The following is a 20,496-nucleotide window of genomic DNA, read 5'->3' as shown; positions in this document are numbered from 1 at the left end:
ACAGTGTCAGACTTTATTTTGGGGGCTCCAAAATCACTGCAGATGGTGACTGCAGCCATGAAATTAAAAGACGCTTACTCCTTGGAAGGAAAGTTATGATCAACCTAGATAGCATATTCAAAAGCAGAGACATTAGTTTGCCAACAAATGTTCATCTAGTCAAGGCTATGGTTTTTCCTCTGGTCATGTATGGAGGTGAGAGTTGGACTGTGAAGAAGGATGAGTGCCGAAGAATTGATGCTTTAGAACTGTGGTGTTGGAGAAGACTCTTGAGAGTCCCTTGGACTGCAAGGAGATCCAATCAGTGCATTCTGAAGGAGATCAGCCCTGGGATTTCTTTGGAAGGAATGATGCTAAAGCTGAAGCTCCAGTACTTTGGCTACCTCATGCGAAGAGTTGACTCACTGGAAAAGACTCTGATGCTGGGAGGGATTGGGGGCAGGAGGAGAAGGGGATGACAGAGGATGAGGTGGCTGGCTGGCATCACTGACTTGATGGATGTGAGTCTCAGTGAACTCCGGGAGTTGGTGATGGACAGGGAGCCCTGGCGTGCTGCAATTCATGGGGTTGCAAAGAGTCGGACACGACTGAGGGACTGATGTGATCTGAAGGTCTTCATTGGAAGTCTTAAAAAGACTTTCTATTTCTATTAGGAAAGAATGCTCCTTCGGCCTTGCTGGATTTGCTTGCCAACAGAGGAGATTAATGTACATAGTAACTTGTAAATTCCTAAACAAAGGCCAGCCATTGTTCAGTCCAGTGATTTGCAACTTAAGATATTGGTTTAAAGCGATTCAAGTAGAATAGATGAAACTACTTTTTGCTTTACAATGACCCTGTGACTTTGGGTGGTATGAAATGGAGACATTCTCAAAACTACACCCTTAAGTGTTGCAGAGAGGACCTTCCATCTCACTTCCTCTTACTGATGTACTGTGTGTCCCTTGGTGCCATTTTAATACAAATTTTAAAGCCCACAGAACTATTTTAAAGATTAAAAACTCATATAACTTTATTTTATAAACACTACTCTGTCTCAGTTACATTTAGCTACAGTACAAAGAATAATAAAATAGCACCTGAGAATTTTTAGTAGGCTGTAAAGAATCTCCTTTCTCTTCCTTAATTTTTTCTCTTCTTCACTAAATAGAGTCCACTCACTTCCACTCCTTCAGCCTATTGTGTCACAAGGGGCCGGATTTTCATACGAACAGCCCTGAGAGAATAATCTGCACCTCTGAAGGGGGCCCAGACCACACCATTCTCAATCTCATAGGGACTGTTGTCCCTGGGGTCATAGGAGCCACCAGGATAGTAGATGCCATTGAGATTGGCTGCCTGGCAGTTGTTGTACCACCAGCCTCCTCCGTAGACTTCAGCGCAGTTGTCTTCCCACTTGTCTGCATCCCTGTCAAAGGTGCTGAACCGCATGCCAGTGTGAGAAGTGTACTCTGTCCCTTCCTCCACAGAACCCTCAATCAGAGCATCACCTGCTGTGCCCTTGTAAGAGGAGACCTCAAGGGCATAGTCCTCTGCCTCAGAGCCTACCCTCAAGTGATATTCTGCATAAGCCCCTTTCCCAGCCCAGTCTTCTAATTCAACCCTAAGGATGGAGCCCCTCAGGGTTAGTAAGTGGAGGTATTCATTGCCTAGCCAGAATTCTCCTTCTCCCTTGTCATTTAGGCTGCCGAAACCTCTCTTGTAGTCTTGCCAGGTTCGGTTAAAATTCAGTGATCCATCCATTCTTTGCTGGATCAAAAGCCATCCTCCCAAACCGGTCTCTTGATCGCAATAAACAGAAAAAATTTTACTGGATCCTGGTAGCTTGATACTGAAAATGCCACTTTGGGCACCTGAAGGATGTGTTTGGAGGACATCATAACAGTCTAAAAAAAAAAAAATTAAGCTGGTTGGAAGAAATTTCTCTCATTTAACTTTACAAAGTTAAATGGCCTAGATTAAATGAAAGTAACTGGCTTCCTTTCCCTCCCTTCCTTCCATTCTTCCTTCTCTTTAAAGAGAAAGGATGTGATTACACAGGGATGGAACTTATGCAAGTCAATAGCATTTATATGTACAAATTGCAAGGAGGCTTTTTCTCAATGAATTTGTACTTTCACTTCCACATACTGATTAATGACAAGTAATCAGCAAAGATATCTTTAGAATTTAGTACTAATATCACTTATTTTTAACCTGACCTCAATGTCACCTGAGCCATACACTAAAAATATGACTAATATGTTAGTGACAATTTCCAACAGCACACATTCTGAGTGGTAAAAGAATTTGAATAAACAAATTTAAAATTGAGTGCCAGAAGGATTAATTCATTCATTCATATAACATGTATTTATTGAATGCTGACTCCACACTGCTAGGCATTTGGGAATACAGAAATGAACATGATAGACAAAGTCCCTGCCCCCATGGAACTTACAGTCTAGCACGCGTGCACACGCGCGCACACACACACACACAAATAAACAAAACCATGTAATTTCAATTAAGCAGGATAGAGGACTAAGAAAGAAGTAAAAGGTGCTATGGGAGACACGTTGCAGGAGTAATGAACTTAGTCTAAGGGGTCAGGGAAGGCTCCCCCAAAGGAGAAGTGTGGATACCTCTGGCAGGACGAGCTTTAGCATGGCCTTTCTGGGTGGTGTGTGCTCCTTTAAAGCCAAGATCCTCTAGGCTTTCGGCCTCATCTGCCATTTTAAAGAGCTTGCTTTCAATCGCAGAGCCACCTCTGTTGACCGTTGTGCTACTGCTTACAAACTGTTTGCTGTGACTTGAAGTTTTACTACTGGAAGAGCCCAATTCCCCTAAGCCTGCAGCATCGGATTCTAAGCCTGTCTTGCCATCAAACTCGTGGAACTTACGGGTGAAGAAATCATCCCTGGTTCTACCAAAGAAATCATCTAGGTTATCCCTCGTAGACAAAGTGTGGTGCCAGTCAAAGTCTGCTTCACCGCAGTCAGAACCATCTTCAGACTTTACCACTTCTTTGGTCGTTTCTGTGTGACCGTCGGCATTTGTAACAGTCTTTGTAATGACTTTAGAGCATGAACGACGAGTGGTAGTTGTGTGCCCAGAGGCGACCTTCTCATTATCAATCAGAAGCTCTTTATCTCCTTTAGTACTGACAAGTTTACCTGTGTGGAACTCTTGCTTTGTCCCTGAACTTACACTTCCTTCCTCTCTAAAGGTGCCCCAGTCTGGACTGGAAGGCCTAATGCTCCCATGACCTGAGCTATCTGGCCTAAAACTTGAAGATCCAGAGCCTCCAGTATTCCAAGTGCCAGCACTTCCAGGCTCGGGGCGGCCGGGGTTCCAGGTGCCAGCACTTCCGGGCTCGGGGCGGCCGGGGTTCCAGGTGCCAGCACTTCCGGGCTCGGGGCGGCCGGGGTTCCAGGTGCCAGCACTTCCGGGCTCGGGGCGGCCGGGGTTCCAGGTGCCAGCACTTCCGGGCTCCGGGCGGCCAGGGTTCCAAGTACCACTACTTCCAGGTCCATAGCTTCCAGGGTTCACATTTCCAATACTACTGGTTCCAGGCTTTCTGGGACTTCCTGGTGCTAATCCTGTTCCCTGAGATACAGAGTCTCCTCTGGCATGTCCATCGCTACCGAAAGTTTCCAACACCATTTTCATCTGCTGCATTTCCAGCAGTGCCTTCCATTCTGGAGGGGCCTCTTGGAGCTGGCTCTTGAACTCTCTGGGAATAGGGCCTGTAATTGTACTCATTTTTATCAGTGGTAAGTATTGAATGTCTCTAGAGGGAAGTAAGTTTATGGCAATAACCTGTTCAAGTTGCTTCTGCTGATTTTTATAGTCCTCCAGATCTACCTTATGTTCTAAAGCTCTACTGCATGACCCTTTGCAAGATCGGATCTTAATATCAATGTCCACCTAGAGAGAGGGGGGAAAGATAAAGAAAAAAGGTAGTTGTAAATGAACTGTCTGTTGAGTTCTTAGTAATTAACTTACTTTTTGGAAACTGATTTCACTTGTTTGACTTGGAGACCTACCAACCATCCTCAGTGGAAGAGACCTTGGGTACTGTAAGGCTGGCCAGAATAAACAATAGGAGCTATCTGGATTTATCTTAGAATAGATGAAGAGGAAAGTGCTATTCCCTCCAAAGGAAACATTAATGATGTGATCCTCTGTGAGACTGAAGCTGAAGACTCAGAGACACAGTGGTGTCAGGGACAAGCAGGGCTTGGAATAAGACAAGCAAAGACTGAATATTTGCTTTTGAAATTACCATTTTACATGCCCTTGGAAATTTTACTTAATAGCACTGAGCTTGTTTTTTCATCTGTAGAGTGGATCTGTAATACCTACTTTGGTAGATAATAGCTATAATGCATTGCTGTACGTCAAGTAGGCGTTTAAGTAGGCATTTAATGAATGACTATTGTCTTCCTTTCCTTGCTACTCAAAAACAAGGAAATCTGAAGTCAGAGTCACATAGTTACTCACCTCCAATCGTTTCATATCTACCAGTTGATCCCTGACATTTTTCTGCAGAAGGTTGATATGTTGTACTTGTTCTATGACTTTGCGCCTCAGGATCTCAATTCTGCTTCTCAGATCTTCTGATACTTGGCTAAATGTATTATCATTGTCTGAAATGGAAAATATGGATACTGAAGTAGCTGCTGAGTGATTTGCTTGTGTTAGTCAGAAAAAGAAGGCAATTTGCTTATGGATATTCCCCATTTTACTTCTATAATAGTTTCTACTCTAAACATTTAATTTGTGATTTTCAAATCTATTAGGTGTTTGATATTTGAACAATATCCTGCAGTCATCCATGAAAATTAAGGTGCATTCTTCAAATAAATCTCTGAAAATTTAAAGGTATAATTGAGATAAAATAATGTTTAATCACATTCCAATTATTTCATTATATCCTTAATCAAGGAACTTGAATATATTCTTGGATTTTCTTACTGAAAAGGTTTTCTTCCCAGCTATAGGTTTGAAATTGTTTGTAAACTTTCTTTTTTTATAAGTCAGCAGGATCATTCATTTGCCAGTTGCTCTTGCACCATAAAATTAATTAGTTGAGTCTCCCAATGATATAAAGAGTGAAGGCAAGTTTTCATGAGCTGGAGTCTCTTACTAAACTTGCTGCCCATGCCCAGAGCAAGTCTGAAGTTTCCTGGTCCTAATGAGACTTAGTGCTAGGCCTGGGAGAAAGAGACAACATGACTCCATATTTTTTAAAAAGCAAAACAGTTTCTAAGAAGCTGGGTGGAGTCTGAATTGCACTCCCAGCCCCACCACCTGAGCGCTTTGTGCCTTTGGGCAAGTCCCTTGACCTCTCAGTACCTTCCTTTGTAAGGCAGAAACAGAAATATCTACTCAAAATGTTGGGCTCATCTTATTTGCAGAATATACTCTTAAAAAAGAACACACTTAAATTCTAGTCTTAAGTCCAAAATTCTGACTTACTTTGTGACCTAAAATAATGCTAAGCTACCTTGTTTTACATGATAAAAATGACTAAAACAAGACCCCTCCTTAAAATTCAGGGATATCATAAAGATATGTGTTTCTACTTAAAGTACCCTGGAATAAAATCACAGTTGCTACAACAAGACATCCTATCTATTTCTGATTTTTGTTGTTTTTATTGTGTGCACTAACTGTAATACTTACTGTTAGCTTTGGCAAAATCCCCTCTCAACAGTTCCACTATGTTCTTGGTCAATGTATTAGAGTCCTTATAGTTCTTCTGATAATTAAATAGTGAATCTCTTAGTTTATTTATTCTGCTTGTAAAATCTTGATCGACTTCATCAATCAACCCTTTCATCCTGCAGCCAGAAGGGCATTTTGTATTCTGGAAACGAGGAGGAAAAATTAAGAGTCTATCTCTCAGAAACAGACTTATGGGTGCCGAGGGGTGGGGGAGGGTGGAGGAGGGATGGATTGGGAGTCTAGGATTAGCAGATGTAAATTAGTATATGCAAGATGGATAAACAGCAAAGTCCTACTGTATAGCACTAGGGACTTTAGTCAATATCCTGCGAGAAATCATAATGGGAAAGGGTGTGACAAAGAATACACATATGTATTACTAAGTCACTTTGCTATATAGTAGAAATTAAAATAATATTGTAGATCAACTACACTTCAGTAAATTAAAAAAAATTAATAGAACAGTCTGTCTCTCAGAGCCAGTAAAATTTTGCAGGTTTCTGTGAGCCCCCACTGTTCTCTTCTTCAGTCTCTTCACATCATTTCTTGACCTAAAAGTACTTTAAGAGGGCTAGTCGGAAATCCTAAAGAAATTCTGGAATGAGGGTCCGCTTAACCATAAATTAGGACCCATGAAATCTGGAGGCCCTAATACTCAGGTAGTTCCTAGTACCTGTCTGAACATGCAACTATAATCCAATCTGTTAATCCCACCAATGATCCAGAGTCTGGGAAGTGATTTAAGCAGTGCTCTCAGGACTAGGTTCTTTTCTACTTGTCTTCTTTTATTTGCAATATAGGTTAATTAGGTTATTTCCTACTGGACAAGTTTTCAGTGACCTGAAGTGGCAGCTGGCATACACTGCCAGCAGGCCAGGAAGGACTGTCCTGATTCGATCCATGTGCCCAGGAAAGGACTCTCCTGCCCCAGTCCCCATGCCCATGGCTTACCCAGTCTTCATCAGAGCAGAAGGGCCAGCCTGTCTCTTTGCAGACAGATTGCTGTCTTTCCACAAGTCTTGGGCCACGCACCCCTCCTCCTTCAGCTACAAAGTCACCACCAACAGGATCACTGCCATCTTCTGTCTTTAACGATTTATAAACACACACAAAAGAGAGAGGTGATCTTTAAGCAGATAAAGAGGAGACACTGGCATACCTATAAATCCTGAGCAAGGGATCCAGGGGGCTCTATAAGCTTCAGTTTTCATATCTTTTGGATGAAAATCCTTAAGGCCCATTTTGTGGAGTTGTGAGGTTAAAGGAGATTAGTGTATAAACCTTAACTGTGTTTGACACTAATCAAACCTTTAGTAAATGTTAGGAGTTTTAAAGGATCTGTTATAAAATCAAAATTATTTGAATCAACAAACAGTTAAAATTTACTTTTACATTTTCATTCATATCTGGAGATAGAAAAATAATGGAGAAACCCAAGAGTTCTCTCTCCTCTAACTTCTGTTTTAGTGGAAAAACCTATACTTCAGGTCTATGTCTCCTTCAAATATCTACAACGACCTTATGGGTCCAAAATTTAAACAAGCATATACCGAGGACACACGTGTGGCCAATTCATACTCAGAAATGCTTTTAGGGTTACTCACATAATAATTTCTTTTATTTGAAATGAAAAGTATACTGAAAGAAAAAAAAAGGTCCAAGATTGACAACCTTTTTTGAACATCTTATAATTAGAAATAAAAATTTAAAAAAAAAATTCTATTGGTATCAATGAGTGAAATAGGATATATACATATTCTTCCAACAAAATGGTATAACTTAATACATCAATGTTGATTTTAGGTTTTAACTATTTTTATTTTGTACCACCAACTTGCAGGGAGTTTTGTGTTCTCAGTAGTTTATTTTTGTTATAATTTTATTTATTTATTTTCTCTGTGCTGGCTTTTCTCTAGTTTTGGGAGTACTCTCCACTTACGGTGTGCGTGGCCGTGGGGTCTCCTGTTGTGGAGCACAGGCTCTAGGGCTTTCGGGCTGCACTGGTTGCGGTTCCCAGGCTCTAGAGCACAGGCTCAGTCGCTCTGGAGCATGGGCTCAGTTGCTCTGTGGCATGTGACATCTTCGCAGACTAGGGACTGAACCTGCATTTCTTGCATCTCCTGCATTGGCAGGTGGATTCTTTACCACTGAGCCACTAGGGAAGCCCTCAGTAGTTTATTTTTATAATTAGTTAGTATTTTCTGTCTCATTAAAAAAACCCCGATAATAGTAATGTGAATTCAAGCAATCAAGAGCAATTTATTTAAAGGGACAAGTACAATCTTTATGTTTAAAAAATAAAATTATAAATTTAGATGTACTTTGGAATAAAATGACAAGATAATAAAAACAGGTAAAAATTAAATATTTATGCCAATAGTGGAGAAATAAATGAAATTTATGCATTATGCAAAATATAACTTTAGCAAATGCTATTAGTCTTATTTCCTATAAAAATGGTTATTTATTGCTTACTGTAAGGGAGGAAAATTATGTTAGAAATATTCTTTAGTTTCTTCTACTCTGGTAGGGTTTATAAGTAGTAAAGAGAAAGAAATAAACAAGGATAGTTCACAGCCTGGAAGTAACTGAATTTTTAGAACAGATTTATCATGTTTTCATAAGATTAATGTGTTTCAAAAGTATTGTTGAATAAAGTTTCTCTTCTTTTGTGTAGATCTCTGTAGTCAAACTTTAGGAATTATTGCAATATTTGTGATTATCTTAAAAGCATACGATTTCTTCCAAAAAGCATATTGCTTTATCAGTTAATCTCTTCTGATTTTACTGTGTAATTTGTTTTCAAAAATAGCTAATTTTCTTTTGTCTTAAACACAAAAACAAACTTTTAGAAAAGCTACATTAAACCATTGCTCTGCATGTTATGGGCAAATAGAAATTAATAATTAGGTTAAAAATTCTTATCATAAGAATGTTCTGTTAGCTAGCAATCCCAAGTCTTTACAGCAACAAAGATAGAACAGATTTCTTCTCTTTAAAACAAACAAACAATATAAAACCAAGCTACAGGTGCAGAAGCGTCCCCTGTGAATTTATACACTTTGGTCCGGCTAAGTCTCTTTCTTAGGATCATATTCCCTGTATTCTTGAGCTGGCAATCCCATCTGGGAACTTCCCTCCCCAGGCTGCAGTTTATAAAGCCAGCAGTGTGTGATGATATACACATAGCTGACTCAGACCTGCAAGCTCTTTGCAGAATAAACACCAGAGAGAAAGAGAAAAGGAAATAGAGAAGGCCATACCTTAACTGCACCCACCAAACTCAGGACCAGGCAGAGGTCCCTCACGGAAAACATCTCTGCGGTGGATAGGGCTGACTCAAGAGGAGCACCAGCTGAAAAAAGGAAGACTGCCTCCTCTTCCAGTCCCCATCCCATTTAAATCTGCAGGAGGTCTGATTAATCATTATCTTTGTCCCATTGAGACAGTCAACATGCACCCTGCATCCCTCGCTCCTTCTGTAAGGTTGTTGTCCTAGAATTTCTTGCTCAATTCCCCAAGCTTGTTTGCTTCTGATAAGCTGTTGCAAAGTAGCCCAGTTCGTGGAAAATTCCACATTCCAGGAACACGGTGACTTTGGAAATGCAAGGGGGAACATGGGAGGACCTACTATTGGAGTACTTGAAAGAATACAGAGGGTGGCAGAGACAGGCTAGCCATAGCCCACCAGGAGGTAGAGATTTGACAACTGAGGTTTCAGTTTACATAGGAATTATGGTTGGTGGATCTGACTTTTGACTGACTATGACGATGAACTGATCCTGAAGGGCTTCGATAAGCTTACTGTGAGCAGAGATGACTTCCCTCTATCCAGAATGGTTAGGACAGGCAGCCCCTGAAGCCAAATATCCTAGATTCACAATCCCAGCTACACCATTTCCCAGCTCTGCTTTTGGACAAAGTACTCTACTTCTTTATGCCTCAGATTCCTCCTAGTGATAACTTGCCACACATTTTTATGAAGAATAAATAAGTTAATCTTTGTAAAGCCCTCAGATTGCCACATAGTAAGTACTCAGTAGTAAGTGTTAACAATTATTGGAAAACTTAAAATGCCATGAAAATATTATTTGTTTTCAGTTTCTGTAACTTTGGACCTGCTAATTTATTTCCCTGCTCTTTATCAAATTTTCTTTTCTAAGGAGTTGCCAGATTTAGCAAATAAAAAACTAGGATGCCCAGTTAAATTTGAATGTCAGATAAACAGCAAATATATTTTAGTGTAAGTATGTCCCATTCAATATTTGGACATAGACTAAAAATTTATTTTTGTTGTTTATTTGAAATATATATTTAACTGGGCATACTATGATATGTCTGCCAATGCTGCTTTGTCTCAAATGCTGCTTCCTATGTGAAGCCAATCCTGATCGTAGTATAATAACCAAAAATTATTGAGTGTTTACTACGTGCTGGGCACTTTGTTGGACACTTTACATAGTACCTGATTTCATGTCTCCAATTGAAATCAGCCTCTTATTTTTTTCATACTTCCTTAGACCATGTACCACTCATAATATTTAATAGTACAGGAACATTATCCATCTCATCCATTAAATCATAAACTGGAGAACTGACATATTTTATTGATCTTTATATTCCCCAAAAGGTATGGGACTTCACCGAACAAGAAAACATGAATGAACTCCACTGTTGTGAAACTGACTGCTGTCTCCTTGGGCTCTGCGGGTGTGTGAAGCCTGGTGTGAGTGTGTGAGAGCCCTGGTACAAGGCAGAGCCCTCCCACATCACCTGCTGCATGGAAGGTTCTTTGTCTGACCAGGCTCACCGCTGATGTGGCTTTCTCAGGTTTCTAGAGGCAGCTGCAGAGCTCAGAGAGAGCCCTGGAGCCTTATCTGGATTCTGGAGGGCAATGATTCCATGGAAAACTGGGTGACACTTGTCTACAGTGGTTGAACTAGCAAAATGCCAGGAATATATAGGACCCAAGACTGACTTCCCCAGATGTTTTCCTCTGCACAAAGTGTCTTTCTTGGAGGTGAACATGGAATATGGAAAGAGTTCCCAGAGAGTAATCTGGTGAACTTCAGATGACTTGGTTGGACAGAATCTGATGGAAAGTAAGCTAAAAGAAACCAGTGTGGCTGAATGCAAGCACTCTGGTGCCATGTCCAGGCATTTCCAAGTGGCACCCGGGGCACCGTTGTTGCTATTCCATGGCTCCTTCAGGTATCTGCACGTCTCTCTCCCTTGCTTCATCTAGGGCTCTGGTCAGATAGCACCTCTTTGGAGACGCCTCTTTTGACCACCCTGTCTAAAGGGCAGCCACCCTCACATGCTTTTCTTTTAAGCTGAGTGGGTTTTCACTCATTCTATTTTATCACTACTGGACAATATAGATGGGAAAGTTGTTTATTTTTTGTCTCTTCCACACTACATTCCTGAAGCTGAGGCACACTGCCTACTACAATGCCAGGCATAGAAGAAGTACTATTAAATATAAATAGAAAGTGCCAGTGTTATCTCTCCAGTACCAGAGTTCCCTAAGCAAGCACTTCTGGGGGACTCTTCAGCCTGGCACTGCAAAAATGAACACCAGGCTAGGTTCTTTATCTCATGTGCGTGCTAAGTCGCTTTAGTCATATCTGACTCTTTGCAGCCCTGTGGACCCTATGCCAAGCTCCTCTGTCCATGGGACTCTTCAGGCAAGAATATTGGAATGGGTTGCTGTGCTCTCCCCCAGGGGATCTTCCCTACCCAGGGATCAAACCAGCATCTCTTATATTTCCTGCCTTGGAAGGTGGGTTCTTTATCAGTAGCACCACCTGGGAAGCCCTCTTTATCTCATAAACAAGCCTTGTTATCAGCCATGGAGAAGCAGGTTTTGCTTAGACAGAAAGGCATGCAGGTGAATAGGCAATGAATAATACAAGGAATATGATTTTTTTATTGAGGTGTATATGATGTCCAATATTGTGTGTTTCAGGTATACAGCATACTGTTTCATAGTTTTTAAAGATTATAGCCATTTACATTTATTATAAAATATTGGCTATATTCCTATGTTGTACAATATATAGGAGTATAATTATTTTAAATCATATGACAATAAGGATATCTTTACAGGAGTAAAAATGGGTAGAAAATTTAGAATTTTCCAATTTCTTAAGCCAAAACCACTCTGTATTGCATTTCCCCAACAGATTACTATAGTCTATTTTCTTTAGCTCTAATGAGATAAATGTTTCCTTCATTAATATAATTTTCCACAAATTATAAGTATCTAAATACAGAATTCACATATATGTTATGCCATCACACCTGGCAGGACTACAATAGTTCCTATTTGTATGATATATAATGTATGTAAACAGAGTAGAAACTCTATAACTGTAATTATGTTTCACTTTTAAACTATATCCACACATTAAAATTTATATAGGAGGCTAAAATACATAGCCAGTCATCTAGATATTTGCCCTTATAGAAGCATAACTTTAAAATACAAATAAAGCAAAATAAAGCAACCCTCTGCTTTCTTTTGAATGGGGTATTTGTCCTTATTAGGGCTACATCCCAGAAAGGAGGCCATCCCTTCCTTCACCAATTTATTTTAAATGTATTAAATTCTGAGATCAGTTCATTTATTCATTTGTTTGAGAATAATAAACATTTATTGTATATCTGCTATTTGTCCGTCCTGCATGCTATGTTCCTGAGATAGAAAGGCAAATAATGTATAGTCTTGTACATTCAGGTTGCTTGCAGTTGGGGAACAAATAGATACATGTGCAGCTAAGAAGTTAAACCATATAGAATTGCCATTTTTGTAGGTCAGAATGATTAATATCTCAATTTCAGTAGGTTTAATCTGATACAAAACAATGGAAAAAATCCCATGAGGTAAGTTCAAAGTACTTTTAGAACACAGAGATTGAAATAGTGTTTCTGCATTACTTTCTGTCATATTTTTTTTTATAAAATATTCCTTAAAATATCAGATTTAATTCATGTCTAAAAATGAAAGATACCTCTTAAAAAATAGTAGTTACATCTTTTAGCATAAAAACTTGTATGAATGTGTATCTTTATTAGTCTCCTAATAACAAGAACATAATGGTACTTTGACAGGAAATATTTTGTTAAAATAGTATTTAGTGCATAATTGGAAAGTAGCACAATTAATTTCTATATTTTGAACTGTCTGAATTACAAAAATATAAGAGATCCTGGCACTTATACTACTCTTTTGGCACCTCTGGCTCAGGTTTTTTTCTTTTTGTTTTTTGCCTCGGGTTTTGACAGCAGTGACTGATCTATAAAGGATTTACTGGAAAACGTTGGGGTTTTTTTTTGCCTCAGGTTTTGACAGCAGTGACTGATCTGTAAAGGATTTACTGGAAAACGTTGGCAAGGCTACTTAGCTTTGTGTATCTTATTTTCTCTCCTGGTCTCCTGAATTTCAAGCAAAATTGCAAAAGCTTGTTTTTAACCAATCTGCTTACTGTGAAAGGTGAATAGATTAGTATGACGATCTATCTGAAAGTGACTAATGGGCTTTTTACTTTCAGAACTCATCAATACTCTGACTGCAGATGGTTTTCCTGAAAGTTACAGCTGTAGAAAGAAGATGAGAATTTCTTTAAATACACAGAAATGATTCTGAGCTACACTTACGAAAGTGAGGATGGAAAAAAAGAGTTCTTGATCATTCCTGATTCCATCACAGTGTGTTTCTCTTTAATCTCTTTATTCATGAAAGAAACCTACTTTGTTTTTAAAATTAAACTATCCCCAGATTAATAGCCATTTAATTGAATATTTTTTAGCATTTTTGGAATTAAATTTCATAATGTTCCAGTCATAAAATAATCATTTTATTTTTTTTGTCCTTATGCATGATTTTCATGATCTTTTACTTAAGTTCTTTTAATCAGGTTTCCACTAAGTCATTGTATGTGTGTGTGATATGTATGCTTGAGGAGTGTGTGTGAGAGAGAGAGAGGGAAAAGTGAGGTCCCTTAAGTGTTGCCAGTGTTTCATTTCCTTTGGTTTTGAACCCAGGTTTCCTGAATTGCAAGCAGTCTCCTGCATTGCAGGTGGATGCTTTACCAGCTAAGCCACCAGGGAAGCCCTTTTAACTATATTATCAACTAAATAATTCATTTTTCAAGATTAATCAATTTTACTTACAATGTGCTTAGCTAAATTTTGCTGGATATATCATTTTTTGTTGACTGTGTATTAAAGTATAAATGGTATTTTTGAAAAATAAAACCATTATGCAGGTGAATAATCAAGTGATGTGTTAATATCAACAACATGAATTCATCTCAACATCATACAGCTTAAATTCATTTAATTTGGCACACTTCTCTGATGTCACTGTGGTTCTTCTATTAAATATAGCAAACATGATCTATCAGTTGGTATTTATTTAATAGTCATGTATTGAGATCTGGGAAAAGAGTATCTGTAAGGTATTTGGACTTTCCATAGCAAGGAATTTATGAAAATTATGGTGTAATTTAATTATTTAGACTGATTTACTTCTCCATGACTCTTCTTGAAACCTATTTTTAATGGACAATTTTATAGTAAAAAAAAAAAGAAGGCATTTGGGTAAAATTTTGTTTAAACAAAAGTCAACAAAAAAAAAATATGGAGCATTGAAACCCAAACTGACAAGTATACCATGATGTATTTCTCTCAACAGTCAAGTTCATGAACAATAGGGAAAGACTAAGAAATGGTTACCAAAACTGACTAAGGAGATATGACAACTAAATGTAGTGTATCACAGATCAGACCCTGAAACAGAAAAAAGGGCATTAGTGTAAAAACTGATGAAATCTGAATAAAGCATGGAAGTTAGGTAAGAGTAACTACTAGGATTGGTTTCTTAAGTTTTGACAAACGAGCTTTGGTGATATCAGATGTTTAACGTTAAAGGAACTGGGTGATAGAGATGGGGGACTCTGTGTAGTATCTTCTTTTCTGCAAATAAAAAATAATTTGGAAATTTAAAATTTATTAAAAGATATGGGTCAAAAAAATTAAAGTTTTAAAATTATGTTTCCAAACTTAACCAACATTAGATTCAAATCTCATGCAACAATACCAATCTTAACAGCACAAATCAATTCAATTTTGTCTTTGTCTCTGGAGCAGTTTCATATATGATCTCATTTGACCCTTCCCATAGCTTTGTGGTATAAAAAGAGCAAATTAGGAAGGAGAACATTTCCAGTACAAGGTCACTTAGATGTTAGGTCATTTTTTTTCTAAGTCACACTTTAACTAGTCATCCCTGGGGATTTGAAAGAGGTTACATTCATTGCCGAGTAGAATCTGCCCTACTCTGTTTGTTTAAGAAGGGTCAACATTCAGACTTATTCAGGGAGGGTTCCCATCTACCTTGGCTTACTTCATGCTTTTAAGTTACCAGCAGAAGCAAACCTAGATAAGGACTTGGGAAATGGGAGAGAGGGCCAAGAATACTGGATTTGGGATTTGGAAAAGACAAGTTTGAGCCAGTTGTAGACATGATTAAATGTCATGATCTGAATTTATCTACTTGGGCTTTCAAATATTTCCCAGTGAAACTGAGATTAACAAGAGCTTGAAATTTCACCATCCAGCCTTCCCCAAAGGCTTTCAAACCTGCTACAGAGGTGTGTTGTACAAGCCAGCAGTCAGCCCTACTCTGAGCGCTCAAGATTAACCATTTGGGCCAAAACTTGTGTTTACAAGGCTAATCTTTATCTATCTTTAGTTCATTTTCCTTATTAAAGGAAAAATATTAATGTTCTTCTTGAAAGCAGATCATTATTGAAGAGTGGTTATGATTTAGGTACATGGGACCATTACTTGTCTGATAATTCCTGTGTCCCAAAGTAATTTGTGAACACTGTCTCAAGAATAAGATCATCAAAATTACATTCTTTGATCATAATGAAAGGAACTTAGATATTAATTAAAAATACAGTTTTAAAAAGCACAAGCTTTGGGGCCAAATAATATTCACTTTGAAAGACTTGGAATCGAAAGGAGATTAAGGGAAGTTACCAAATACTCAGATTGTAGGTAGAGCTTAACAATGCTGAATGGAAAAAGTAGTAAGCACGATAAAGACCTTAGTAGTGCTTCTCAAATTGTTTGTGGTAAAGGACCAGCTTCATTAAATTTCTAATGAGTCACAGGCCTATTAGACCATAAAATGCAATAAAAATAAGTATTAGTGAAACAAAGTGTAAAAAGGCAAGGATATACAAAATATAGGTCAATTTTTTTATTATTAGATTCTGAAGGCATATAATTACATTTGAATAAATATAATCATCACATACAAAATATAGGAAAAATGTTTCTACACTAATTATTAATTTTTTTGCTTATCATAATGCTGACTTGTAACAAAAAATTGGGGGATCAGTATTCTAAGTCACACTGATTTACAGCATGATGCCATTTATATAATTTAAAAATGCATAGCACAAAAGAATATGTACAAATAAACACATCAAGTCTAGTACAATGGTTGTTTATTATAAGGAGTAAAGAGAAGAAAAGGAAATTTGAATGAAAGAGACTCAATAAATCAGAGTGACCTGACACAGATGTGTGTGAATGGTGTACTACAAGTATGACTAATTCAACTTCGGGGTACCCAGATGGTGCAGTGGTAAAGAACCTGCCTACCAATGAGGGTTCCATCCCTGGGTTGGGAAGATCCCCTGAAGTAGGAAATGGCAACCAACTCCAGTGTAGTTTTGCCTGGAAAAGTCCATGGACAAAGAAGCCTGGTGGGGTTGCAGTCCATGGCATCGTAGAGTCCAAACACGACTGAGCAACTGAGTACAACTCAATTTCTGCCTCTGGGACACACACACACACACACACACACTGAAAAGGTATATGAAATTGTCTTTCCCCATTCTAGGTCTCTTTATTTTTTATTTTTTTTGTTCGTTGTTGTTGTTTATCCTTAGCTTATATTTTCCCAGAAAATCACGATGGTGTGATCACTGATCTAGAGCCAGACATCCTGGAATGTGAAGTCAAGTGGGCCTTAGAAAGCATCACTACGAACAAAGCTAGTGGAGGTGATGGAATTCCAGTTGAGCTATTCCAAATCCTGAAAGATGATGCTGTGAAAGTGCTGCACTCAATATGCCAGCAAATTTGGACAACTCAGCAGTGGCCACAGGACTGGAAAAGGTCAGTTTTCATTCCAATCCCAAAGAAAGGCCTTGCCAAAGAATGCTCAAACTACCGCACAATTGCACTCATCTTACATGCTAGTAAAGTAATGCTCAAAATTCTCCAAGCCAGGCTTCAGCAGTACATGAACCATGAACTTCCAGATGTTCAAGCTGGGTTTAGAAAAGGCAGAGGAACCAGAGATCAAATTGCCAACATCTGCTGGATCATCGAAAAAGCAAGCAAGTTCCAGAAAAACATCTATTTCTGCTTATTGACTATGCCAAAGCCTTTGACTGTGTGGATTACAATAAACTATGGAAAATTCTTCAAGAGATGGGAATACCAGAGCACCCGACCTGCCTCTTGAGAAACCTATATGCAGGTCAGGAAGCAACAGTTAGAACTGGACATGGAACAATAGACTCATTCCAAATAGGAAAAGGAGTACATCAAGGCTGTATATTGTCACCCTGCTTATTTAACTTATATGCAGAGTACATCATGAGAAACATTGGGCTAGAGGAAGCACAAGCTGGAATCAAGATTGCCAGGAGAAATATCAATCACCTCAGATATGCAGATGACACCACCCTTATGGCAGAAAGTGAAGAGGAACTAAAGAGCCTCTTAATGAAAGTGAAAGAGAAGAGTGAAAAAGTTGGCTTAAAGTTCAACATTCATGGCACCTGGTTCCATCAATTCATGGGAAGTAGATGGGGAAACAGTGGAAACAGTGTCAGACTTTATTTTGGGGGGGCTCCAAAATCATTGCAGATGGTGACTGCAGCCATGAAATTAAAAGACGCTTACTCCTTGGAAGAAAAGTTATGACCAACCTAGATAGCATATTCAAAAGCAGAGACATTACTTTGCCAACAAAGGTGCGTCTAGTCAAGGCTATGGTTTTTCCAGTGGTCATGTATGGATGTGAGAGTTGGATTGTGAAGAAAGCTGAACACCGAAGAATTGATGCTTTTGAACTGTGGTGTTGGAGAAGACTCTTGAGAGTCCCTTGGACTGCAAGGAGATCCAACCAGTCCATCCTAAAGGAGACCAGTCCTGGGTGTTCATTGGAAGGACTGATGCTGAAGCTGAAACTCCAATACTTTGGCCACCTCATGCCAAGAGTTGACTCATTAGAAAAGACCCTGATGCTGCGAGGGATTGGGGGTAGGAGTAGAAGGGGATGACAGAGGATGAGATGGCTGGATGGTATCACTGACTCGATGGACGTGGGTTTGGGTTAACTCTGAGAGTTGGTGATGGACAGGGAGGCCTGGCATGCTGCGATTCATGAGGTCGCAAAGAGTCGGACACCACTGAGTGACTGAACTGAACTGAATCCAATTGAGTCTGTGATTATATCTCTTGTTTTATTTCTTAAGCTATGAGTTTGAGCAAGCTTCATGATTTGGTGATGGACAGGGAAGCCCACTGCAGTCCATGGTGTCTCAAAGAGTTGAACACGACTGAGCGACTGAACACTTCAGTGTTCACCACTGAATATTAATAACCAGACAAGTAAAAATTTGAAATTCATCTGTTTATCTCTATCTAATTGAATTTTAAATCAACTACAGAACTATTAATAATTTGTGGTTTTGCTGAGTTACTCAATCTGTCCAGCTCTTTGTGACCCCCATGGATTGTAGCCCACCAGGCTCCTCTGTCCATGGGGATCCTCCAGGCAAGAATCCTGGAGTGGCCTGCCAATTCCCTCCTCCAGTGGATCTTCCCAACCCAAGGATCAAACCTCCATCTCCTGTGGTTTCTGCATTGGCACAAATAGATTTTTTACCACTGAGCCACCTGGTAAACAAAACTAACAATATTTTGTTTGTAAAGACCTGGGCTCCATTCCTAGGCTGGTAAGACCCCCTGGAGGAGGGCATGGCAACTCACTCCAGTATTCTTGACTGGAGGATCCCCATGGATAGAGGAGCCTGGTGGGCTATAGTCCATGGAGTCGCAGAGTTGGACACTAAGCACAGCACATAACAAGACAAACAGTGAAGAGGTATAAAGTGAAGTCGCTCCGTCGTGTCTGACTCTTTGCAAACCCACTGACTGTAGCCCACCAGGCTCCTCCATCCATGAGAATCTCCAGGCAAGAATACTGGAGTGGGTTGCCAGTTCCTTCTCCAGGGGAATCTTCCCGACCCAGGGATCAAACCTGGGTGTCCTGCATTGTAGGCAGACACTTTACCATCTGAGGTATCATGGAAGCCCGTGAAGAGGTATAGAAGAAAGTTAGAAGCCCCTTCCCATCAATCAATCCTGAATTACCCAACATGCAGACCATGTATGTACTCTGGACACTCCAAAAACAGGGGTTCCAAATGTTTATGAAAAAATGTTATAATTGATATTTTAGGAGAAGCATTGGAAAAGTGATCATGAGAAAATCAGAAACTTTTGGACTTGTTTATATTTATTTTGTTTAGTATTTTATTAAATTTTATAGATCAGTTGGAGAACAAATATAGACAAATAATGCATGTATGTCGAGACTACATTCTACTCAAGATGTATATGCATATGTACTTTTACATACTTCTCATTGTAAAGTTGCTTTTCATCTTAAAGTTTCACATATTATTTAGTAAATGCTTCTAGGTTCATACAGAGATATTATACTTATGAAATCATTGCATTCATTCCAGTCATTGTACTAATAAATCACCTTGTTCATTTTTCCAATGTTAATATTTTCTAAATTTCCCACTGCTATTAAGTATTTATTTAGTATTTAAATAATTATTTACATTTCTGCATAGAGCTATTTTCTTTTTCAAAAATAATTTTCTTCAGATAAATCACTGGAGTGATATTGTTATACTAAAACTTATGTTCACATGACTGTTCTATGATCAAATAGCTCACCCAAAGGATTTTAATATTCTCAAGGGTAGATTGTATGCATTCTGCATTTAGAGGTGGTTTGGAGCACGATGAGCTGGAAACAGGTAAGGTTGGGAGCATGTTGAATACAAGAAGTAGGCAATTGTCATTATCCTGGCAAGAGATATATTTCCCAACTAGAATGCGGGCAGTGAGTATAGAGAAGGAAATGAATATAGTAAATACTCAGAAGGTAGATTTGACAGACTTGATGATGTAGGGAGGGAGGAATAAGGAAGACTTACTCCTTGTTTCTGGAACTTGAGAACTAGATGGAATAGAACGGTATTAGGAGAAAGGAGGATGCTACTATGGCCAGCACAGGGGCTAGAACAATGAAGGCAGTCAATAAATAGTTGAAAGAATGCTTCATGCATACATGAATGAGTGCTACATACAATGAATCTTGTTACTATTTCTCCAAAGTCTCAAAAGTATTTGATTGTATACCTATAAGTTGACTTACTGTTTATCTCTTCAATAGGATACTTTTAAAATCAGGATTCATGAAAAGAAAGAAGTGAGAGAATTAGGAAAGAAACTGTGAAAGGGAAGGCAATCCAAAGTCAATCCTCAGGACTTCAGAACAACCAGATCTTCCCCTGCCTAAAATCAGTCACTTTTCATAGTCAACCTTATCCCAGCTTATGTAGACGCAGCTATTCCTTACAGAAACTGGAGATTCTTGATCTCTGG

General features: G+C 38.9%; 2 protein-coding genes and 1 long non-coding RNA gene across 4 annotated transcripts in view; 1 reads left to right on the top strand and 2 right to left on the bottom strand.

Moving 5' to 3' along the window:
* Positions 1-20,496, bottom strand: part of PLRG1 (pleiotropic regulator 1) — a 162,232-nt gene that overhangs the window by 62,109 nt on the left and 79,627 nt on the right. The gene's annotated exons all lie outside the window — the stretch shown is intronic.
* On the bottom strand, positions 986-9,086 carry FGA (fibrinogen alpha chain). The gene is made up of 6 exons (XM_055550936.1): positions 8,976-9,086; positions 6,664-6,798; positions 5,671-5,854; positions 4,486-4,631; positions 2,625-3,909; positions 986-1,886 (listed from the first exon to the last, which is right to left on the bottom strand). Exons 1-6 carry the CDS (start codon positions 9,027-9,029, stop codon positions 1,177-1,179), a joined length of 2,514 nt encoding a protein of 837 aa, XP_055406911.1. The 5' UTR covers positions 9,030-9,086; the 3' UTR covers positions 986-1,176.
* On the top strand, positions 3,620-14,112 carry LOC129630364 (uncharacterized). Of its 2 annotated transcripts, XR_008703650.1 has the most exons (4): positions 3,620-3,755; positions 10,343-10,923; positions 11,354-11,494; positions 13,266-14,112. It is a non-coding gene; the product is annotated as an uncharacterized LOC129630364 (long non-coding RNA). The 2 variants fall into 2 exon arrangements; XR_008703651.1 differs by lacking the exon at positions 11,354-11,494.

The sequence above is a fragment of the Bubalus kerabau genome, chromosome 16 (assembly GCF_029407905.1).
Source record: "Bubalus kerabau isolate K-KA32 ecotype Philippines breed swamp buffalo chromosome 16, PCC_UOA_SB_1v2, whole genome shotgun sequence".
NCBI classification, from domain to species: domain Eukaryota; kingdom Metazoa; phylum Chordata; class Mammalia; order Artiodactyla; family Bovidae; genus Bubalus; species Bubalus kerabau.
This window is presented reverse-complemented; position numbering and strand designations above follow the sequence as displayed.

Excerpts from the sequence above, each read along its gene's own strand:
- FGA (XM_055550936.1), bottom strand. The coding sequence starts at position 9,029 with ATGTTTTCCGTGAGGGACCTCTGCCTGGTCCTGAGTTTGGTGGGTGCA. Across the intron at positions 6,799-8,975 it reads GTTTGGTGGGTGCAGTTAAG|ACAGAAGATGGCAGTGATCC; the intron begins GTATGGCCTTCT and ends AAATCGTTAAAG. Across the intron at positions 3,910-4,485 it reads TAGATATGAAACGATTGGAG|GTGGACATTGATATTAAGAT; the intron begins GTGAGTAACTAT and ends CCCTCTCTCTAG.